The sequence below is a fragment of the Frankliniella occidentalis genome, unplaced genomic scaffold (assembly GCF_000697945.3).
Source record: "Frankliniella occidentalis isolate FOCC.00 unplaced genomic scaffold, Focc_3.1 Scaffold66, whole genome shotgun sequence".
Lineage (NCBI taxonomy): Eukaryota > Metazoa > Arthropoda > Insecta > Thysanoptera > Thripidae > Frankliniella > Frankliniella occidentalis.
In genome coordinates, this window is record NW_026267196.1 from 196,041 (window position 1) to 204,635 (window position 8,595).

Consider the following 8,595-nt stretch of genomic DNA (forward strand, 5'->3'; position numbering starts at 1 on the left):
GGAGAATCTCCAAAAACATGACGACGTAAATCCCCACTCGGTCAAACCTGCAACGTCAGATGTCTCATTACGAGGTCTGCGCCAGTAATCCATTCGTATACGAGGGGACTGGAATCACTCCCTTTTTATTTTCGTAGTTACACTGTACCGCATGCAGGCGCGTGCCGGCGGGTGGCGCGGGTTTGCCTATCGTCTCTTCATAGCAGCTATAATGGCCCCTAGCGAGTAAGCAACCCGTCCACACGCATGCGGTGCAGTACAACTAGACAGTACGGGTTTTTTTCCAGCCACCGCCCGCTACACAAAGGTGGCCCCACGATGGTCACCCACCACACCCGTCGCGACCCGTCGCGGCCCGTCGCGTCAGTCACGAAGGGTGTAATGGGTGCGACGGGTGACCATCGTGGGGCCACCTTAACTATAATCGGTAAGATTTTGCCGGCGTGCGCGCGCTCACCGCTGAAGAAAGAGCAGGAGGTTGAACCAGGCGAGGAACACCATGAGGGACGCGAAGGACACCTGCTGCTCGCGGAGCACGCCCGCGAACATGGGCAGGACGGTGAAGGCGGCCGACGAGTAGAGCAGCCAGGGCACCAGGTTGCTCGCGTCCAGCAGGTAGGCGCCGCGCTGCTGGTACAGCTGCAGCAGCTCGCGGATCGTGTTGATCACCACGTAGATGAGGATGATGACGGAGCACGCGTACATGAGCGGCGTGCCGGCGAAGCGGTTCATGTCGTCCATCTCCCACAGCGGCATCGGGGGCATCGGGGCGGCGCGTATCTGCAGGGCAAGCGGCAGCAGAGGGTGTCGAAACAAATGAATGCTGTCCTGGCAGAACTAGGGTCATCCCGGCCCCTTCCTGCCAGCATGATAGGGGATCGTCCAGAAAGTACGTCCATTTTTCTCAGATTCATTCCGTAAATTATGGTAGCTTGGCGCCTGCGATGCCAAGGATAGGCCACTCTACAGTGCACGCATGCACAGCGGGCAAGATGTTGCCTACCCACCAGGCGCTAAGACAGTTTCCAATGGTTGAACTTGGCAGTTTTCGTAACGGCGAATGACGGACGTACTTTCTGGATGATCCCTAGTAGGACCTACTATTATGCTGCCAGTTAGGTAGACTGCTTCGTGGCAAACACTGCAAACACCAACTCACCTCCAGGCCGTCGAGCCTGCCGTGCCTGCGCCGGTCAGATTGAAAGCCAGTCTCTTCCTCCATGATCGGGTCTGGAAAAAAACCACACATTCATGAAAGAAACAAATATTTTGTCGAGTTTATTTGATAGCTACGCGCTACACTAGCACAGCCGAGCACAGCCTTACCGTCGGTCACGTCGACCTGCGTCAAGTTGGCCGCCTTGTTCCGGTCGTGCTCGTGCATGAAGCACATGAGCTCGGTCGAGAAGCACGTGACGAACAGCAGGAAGATGGAGTAGAGCAGCAGGTTGGTGAGGTGGAAGTACTTCCCGTACGAGTGCCACTTCATCTGGAGGTACTTCTGCGAGAGCGGGTGCGCCAGCAGCTCGACGCGCCCGTGCACTACCATAGCCTACATGGGCGGAGCAGGGCATTGGATAGTGAGTGGCAAATATAATTCGTTCGACCCGTGAATCAAATAAATCAATACACGACATTACTGATACTTTATTCGGAGCCGAGAAAACTCTCCTAGTCAAAAGGAGAGCACAGCCGGTAGACTAACGTGATTTGCCGTCGACGGTTGAGGTACTCACGTTGATGGTTTTGAGGGGCTCGGGGTTCCAGCGCGGGTTGGCCAGCTCCTTGCGGCGCATAGCCACTTTTCTTTGGGACAATTTGTACGGGAAGAAGTCGTACTTGATCTGTGGGGGCAGGCCAAGGCACGCAACATGCACTACTCAGCAAACGCCACTACGATCACAATTCTCGATACCGTTTCTGGTTCTCTGTACGCAATGTTTCAAAATAAACCTCCCAGGGTACCAGTATGTTTTAAAGTGTCTTAAAAGTAGCAATCATAAACCCGTTACTGTAGTGTTTTTGTATCATTTGGAGTGTGGGAAATAAGGACTGAGCGGGGCGTTAGGACGTGGACACTGAAAGCCGACTAAACAAGACAGGAAAACAATCGAAAACAATGCGCGCTGTACAGGGCGGACAGAAAGCCTCTTACTACTACTGTGCGGGCCACTTTATAAACAGTGACGTCAAGTCAAAGTACACTGCAGAGGAAGTTTTGCATTTCTTTTCTTTTCAAGCATGCTGCCGTGTAAAATGTGTACGCTGTGCACACTTGTTAACATTGGCGAAACATGCATGATATCAGTTATTTAAAGTGCTATAGATGAGCAAGAGAGTTCTGGCCGAAAGCACTTCGCCCAATCTACCGTCGTGGCATCATAAAAGAGCAGTGCTGCAATTAAGCGAAGCCGTTTCATTCCACACAACATTCTCACATATTTGTTCTTTTATCTGTGTCCATCTACGACGGAACTTTGAACTCGTAAGATTACCTTTGCTCTGAGCGGAGCAGCCGCTGTGCCGAGAGAGTCCGAGCTGCAAGGGTAACTTACCGACTGTGCTCCTTCCTGCTCCAGGGAGTGCTCCAGTGGCAGCGACAGCAGCCGCGGGGCTCCAGGCGTACTGAACACTCGACTTACATTGAGCGCGGGCAGTGGCAGCGGCTGCTGGGATTGGAGCAGACCCTCCCCGTGGTGCCCACCCTCGGCCGGGGCGGTGGGCGGACAGCGCAGGCAGTCGAAGTTGTACTTGATCTGTGCGGGCCGGAGCGAACACGGAGTGAGCACGACAGGGTGGAATCAACCAAGCGACACCAAAGCCACTCAGAGCACAGCGAGAGGACCAACAGATAAGGACGGACGTTTGTGTTCTATAGCAGCAGCCTTTTTATACAGCTTTATTCAACATCAGGGGGATTAATAATAACAAAAACGAAAAAGTGATGATAACAACGAAAGCGGGGACGTTATTGAAATCGGCCTCATCGTGTTTCTCCATACGCTCTTTTGTTTTAGGAGAATGATTTTGGTCGTTGTATTCGTTTACACGACGACGCGAATTGTCGCTCTCCCAGATTAAAACAAACAGATGGATACTGTGCTATTTACACTTTTTTGTACAATTACAATACCAACTCGAATTAATTTACATGACATAAAAGGCGGGAAGATGGTTAGCTAGGGTGTTATCGAGGGATAGAGTTTTAGAGGTCGAGAAAATAATTAAAACAATAATGCAAAAACAAGCGAGGATGGGGTATGTAATTACGGGGAAAATATAAATACAAGAAATTTATCGTAATGAGTTTGATCCACTGGGACTTTGAACGTACGAGACCGTACGCGATAGAAGTTGCTGTCTCTTGTTGCATTAAACTTAGTGTTAACAGTATCAAATCTGACGGTACTTTAAATGTTTGTGTGTGTTTGTGTGCGAAGGGATAACTCACATAGAACGACTTGGAGTCCTTCTTGCAGTTGGCTTTGGTGATGCACTTGTCCTGCACGGACTCAAAGACCCGGGGCATGGCGGCGATCAGCGCCAGCGTCACACAGGGGTGCTTGTCGGACTTGAGCTCGAGCACCTCCTGGGCCCTGAGAGAAAGAGAGAGAGAGGAGGGGTAAAAGAGGATATAGTGTTCAATAAGTTCAAAGAGGGTAAACACGTTCGGAAGTTCACATGAACTGTGGCAGCGGCGAAATAATAGGTATGGGGCGGGAGGAATAAGGGTGTAACGGAGACTCCTGACGCCAAGGCCAAGGGCGTGCGAAGGTCACGGCCGCGCAGTGCGATAAGAGCGAGAAACCGAACACTCGCAAATGTACGCACTTTTTCCGATCATTAGAGTCTGGGGTGGGGGTGGTGGGGCATCCCCATCCCCCTCACCGAGCGCTGCGAAGGGCCGCCAAAATTTGTCCTGATATGGGGCCCTAAACTGCGCCCAAACAGGATACTAGGCGTCGAGCGCCCCAATGAACCAAAAATTTCGCTATGTAAACGAGACAAAAAATTATGTGAAAAAAAAACTTCTTGTCACCTTTGTTTATGAGTTGGGTAAGGGGAGCGATATTTGTTTGAAGGGGACGCCAAAAAAGCTAAGAAGTTTGCCACCACCCCCTTCACTGTTCCTCGGCGAAATCCGTTCCTCCGCCCCTGATTATATAAAGCGTACCTCTCGTCGTGGGTGACCATGGCGAGGGCCGCCTCTGGGTACTTGTAGTAGATGGCATAGTCGATGGCGCTCAGCTCGCGGTAGTTGTACAGCAGCTTGCAGTTCATGGAGAGGAGCAGCTGTATCGAGTTGGGCTTGTTCTCCATGGTCGCCAGGTGGAGAGCGGTGTTCTGTTAAATAGACGCAATCGTCAAGTGACTCTGTCGACTCCTTAGTCTCTAGCGGGGCGGCGTCTGCCCGTGTACTCACGCCATCCTTGTCCAGCTGGTCCAGCAGGTGGCTGTGGACGCTCTGCAGTAGCTCCATGGTCTGCGTGTAGCCGGACATGGCGGCCAGGTGCAGCGGGTTGCGCCCCATGTGGTCGCGGTGCAGCAGGGCACCCCTGTTGAGCAGCAGTTGCACGACCCGCGTGTGTCCTGAACCAACCGAACCACTTTATTAGTTTCTCTTTTCAAGGGAAAATTAGAGTTTCAAATTCTTAGGGTAGTATGTGGCGTCGACCCTCTGGCCGCCTCAGCCCCAGGCAGGCATCCCCTGGGCAAGGAGCTCCACCGTCTGCGCGGGCCACGATATCGGTAAACTGCTGGGCTTATAATGGCATGGCAAAACTAGGGCAAAATGATGCTTTATCTGAATAAAGAGGGGAGGGAAGGCGACGACGGTCTTGTAAAAAATGAAAGTATTGGGACATTTTGTTAATACATGTGGACAAGGTCGGCGTCGTGGACGTTATCGAGACAGGCCAGGGTGCAAAAGAGCCCCACGTAGATCGGAGAGGGACGTGGGCGCCGCTCCCCATCTCACACAACGTCTCTCCCGGTCGCCTCCGGAGGCCCCATTCAAACATGTTCCGGGCAAAAAAAGGATATAGCGGTGCGCAAAAGCGTCGCGCCCAAAACGCGGAAATGGGTTTTCATATATCGTCGGTCTGGGATTGTGCGGCTCGCCAGCCCCGCCAGCCCCGCCTACCCTGCTGGCTGGCGATGTGCAGGGGGGTCAGCCCCTCGCCGTCGCTCTCATTGATGATGAAAGAGCCCTTCTCCGAATCCAGCAGCTGCCGCACCGTGTTGTATCGGCCGAACCTGCCGGTCGAAAAACGCAGAGAAAATTATTACCTTTTCCGGCTTTGGCAATAATAAAATAAAAATTAGTTCATAAAATACAAACGCAACCGGGTTGGTCTTGTTCACAGCATACCTGGCCGCAAAGTGCAGGGGGCTCTCGTTATTGTGATTCTTGAGGTTGATGCAGGCACCAAGGCGGATGAGGTTCTCCAGCGACCGGATGTGCCCCTCCCTGGAGGCGTAGTGCAGCGGCGAGCAGCCCGTCGAGTCCTTCTCGTTGAGCAGTTCGTGCAGGTCCTTCTGCGCCTTGGCCTGCTGGGGAAGAGCAGGTCACACAGGTAAAGCAAGGCGCCCGAACAGTAATGACATCAGAACGCTAAGTCAAGTTGGTCAAGTTTACAAATCAAGTCCAAGTCTCTTAAATTGTTATTTTTTTCTGATGTTTACCTGATTCCGACTTATTCCGTTCTTTTTTTTGGTGAGTGATGTACCCCTACCCGTCCTACACTCACATTGACGACGGTGGCGGCGAGCTCGTCGAGGCGGCCGCCGTTCATGACGACGAGGTGCAGCACGTTGCGCGAGTTGCTGTCCTTGACGCGGATGTTGGCGCCCAGGCGGATGAGGGCGATCACGGTGCGCCAGCCGCCCCTGGACGCGGCCAGCAGCAGCGGCGTGCGGCTCTCCTTGTCCTTGGCGTTCACGTCGGTGCCCTGGAGGAAGAGAGAAGCGAGTCCTTCTTCAAGCAGTCGCCGGGCCGGAGTAGGGATCGTCCAGAAAGTAATTCCGTTTGTATTTTCTCAGATTCGTACGGTATATTGCGAGAGCGAGGCGCCTGCGAGACTCGGCGTAGGCCACCCCGCAGTACATGCATGTCCTGCAGGCGAGATGTGGCCTACCTACTAGGCGTTATGAGAGCTTGAAGAGGATGAACTTTGCAGGTTCGCATCGGCGAAAGACGGACGTACTTTCTGGATGATCTCTATATTATCCGCCAATAAACAGCGAATAACAGAAAGGCGGCGTAGGCAATCCTTTCCTGTGGGGATATTAGCTATTTTATTCCTCGTGTGTTGTCTGTCAACACAGCGCGCCAGACACCCTTCATCGTCGTCGTGTGTGTTGGCTACCGACGAAGGGTGACAGGCGTAAGAAATCCCTGAGCCTTATAGACTGCTGGGGAGTGTGTGCGACTTGGGGGGGATTGGGGAGGCGACCGAGCGTGCAACCTGAGCACCCTGAGCAGCCCAGCTGAGACCGGCGCGAGAGCGCGTGGCGTGGCGCGGCGCGGAGCGGCGGCACCAAAGGATTTCATCTCCTCATCCCTGAAAATCCCCCACCCCAGATCCGCCGCCTCCCGGTCCATGGCGGGGAGTGCCGTGTGCTTCGCTGCGGATACATCAAGTCTGACACTGACAAGGAGGGGGAGGGGGGCTGTCAATACAAGGCGGGGGGAGCTTGGAGCGAGCGGTAATCTCGCCCCGTCGCTCGGCACCAGTAAGGTAGTACCTTACTGGTACCTTAGAGGTACTCACCTCGGCGGCCAGGTACTCGGCGATGTCCGGGTGGTCGAACATGGCGGCGCAGTGGAGGGGCGTCATCTTCTGCGCGTCGCACGAGGCCAGGCACTGCGCCTTCTCCTGCGGCTGCATGCTGAACATGAGGCGCACGATGTCGCCGGCGCCCTGCGCGCACGCCAGGTGCACGGGCGTGCTCAGGTCGTGCTGCTGCGTGCTGATGCGCGCGCCCGACCGCAGGCACAGCTCCACGGCCTTGATGTCGCCGCCGTGCACGGCCGAGTGCAGCGGCACGTTGCCCTCCGCGTCGTACAGCGACATCATCTCCTCGCGCGTGTACATGCAGTTGGTCTCGCCCCACTGCAGGATCACCTCCATGGTGCGCGACGAGGCGTTCTTGGCCGCCTCGTGGATCGGGTAGAAGCCGTTGGCGCACGCCTTCCGCCGGCACGCCGAGAAGTTGGAGATCTGCGCGGTGGGAACAAAGCGTCTCGAGATGAGGCTCAGGTCGGGCTTTGGGCTTAAGCACAGAAGCATCAGATTCTCCCCGTCCGCATTCGTGGTAATGCGGTACAGTACGACGCGCACTTGAGGGGAACGCGGTACACTATAGCTACGCAAGTGAAAAGAAGGAGGGGGGGGGGCGATAACCAGCCTCCTGTTGGCCACCACACACTATAGTTTCAAAAACATTGAAGAAAAAGTCATGTCAAAGCGGATACGACAATGAATCGTGAGGCCCACTTACCAGCACCCGGGCGCACTGGTCGTGGTCGTAGATGGCGGCGATGTGCAGCGCCGTTCGGCCGTGCTCGCCGCCCAGCATGGCGTCCACCTTGTCCTTGTGCCGGCCCATGGCCTCCAGCGCTTTGACATTGTTGAGCTCGGTGGCGAGGTGGATGGGCGCCTGGTGCTTCTCGTTGAGGATGCTCGTGTCCACGGAGCTGCAAAAGCACGCACACACAGGGGGCATGAGAAGCCGGACGGAAGGGACAGCCGTCATACCGTCGATCGGAGAGTGGACCCTCGTGGCGCTCTCAGCCGAGAATGCTCGTGTCCCACGCGCTGCAATGCACGCACAAAGGCAAGCAGAGGGCCCATCCCGACAGAGGGAGTCCGAGCGCGCCGAGGGGGCCTGCTGCTGGGGCATGCCGGTGCCTCATATGGAGGGGTGCTCGTGCTGGAGGACCATCACTGACTGGGACGGACTGTTGCAGAGGGAGCCGAGCAGGTAGTACTCGCTGTAGTACGGATTGGGAAAGAACGATCCCCGAGGATCAAAATTTTTCTACTGCCACACTTTGGAATGCAGATTGCAATTTTGTTTTGTGCGTGATCGTACCAAATGTACGCGAGAGGACCTGAAGTATTTGCCAGTGACTGTATAATTCCTGTATGATGCGAAACGTGCCACACCGTGTCGCATTCACACAAAGTCACGCTACCGTTTGTTAGGTACAAGCTATGGGTGCAGGCTATTGAGAGGTGTAGGTACAATACCCTCGCTGTTGCCGGCTTGAGCCGAAAGGTCTCCGTATGATAGAGCCTGGCTTTGTAGGTTTGATGGCGGGGGCTTCGGGGCCACAGATGGGGTTGGCCCTGCAGATAGGGAACACATACAACACAGCAGAGGTAAGCCAATACAAAAATCGATACATCGGGTCCAGCAACTACTACAACCATGCAATCGGGTTTAGCCTTGATGGTGGAGTGACCCCTCCCGAGATAAGCTGAGGCAAGAGTGACAGTTTCTGCTCGACTGACTTCTGAAGGAGATGAATAGCCGGCACGCGACTTCCGTCCCGCGCGTAACGCCTTTACGCCGGCGGAGGAGGGGGGG

General features: G+C 54.8%; 1 protein-coding gene across 7 annotated transcripts in view; it reads right to left on the reverse strand.

Annotated features, from left to right (window-relative positions):
* LOC113211150 (transient receptor potential cation channel subfamily A member 1) overlaps positions 1-7,743 on the reverse strand; it is a 23,732-nt gene extending 15,989 nt beyond the window's left edge. The window contains exons 1-13 of one of the 7 annotated variants that reach the window (XM_052268314.1): positions 7,504-7,743; positions 6,774-7,223; positions 5,751-5,951; positions 5,372-5,550; positions 5,144-5,256; positions 4,424-4,590; positions 4,175-4,344; positions 3,452-3,596; positions 2,556-2,756; positions 1,737-1,844; positions 1,327-1,552; positions 1,160-1,230; positions 458-780 (exon numbers count right to left, since the gene is read on the reverse strand). In XM_052268314.1, the coding sequence (XP_052124274.1) occupies positions 458-780; positions 1,160-1,230; positions 1,327-1,552; positions 1,737-1,844; positions 2,556-2,756; positions 3,452-3,596; positions 4,175-4,344; positions 4,424-4,590; positions 5,144-5,256; positions 5,372-5,550; positions 5,751-5,951; positions 6,774-7,223; positions 7,504-7,728 (2,579 nt within the window). In that variant the 5' untranslated portion in view covers positions 7,729-7,743. Of the gene's footprint in view, positions 1-457; positions 781-1,159; positions 1,231-1,326; positions 1,553-1,736; positions 1,845-2,555; positions 2,757-3,451; positions 3,597-4,174; positions 4,345-4,423; positions 4,591-5,143; positions 5,257-5,371; positions 5,554-5,750; positions 5,952-6,773; positions 7,224-7,503 lie in introns of all 7 variants that reach the window. The other 6 variants (XM_052268315.1, XM_052268313.1, XM_052268319.1 and 3 more) reach the window with 6 other exon arrangements.
* Positions 7,744-8,595: the final 852 nt, after the last annotated feature.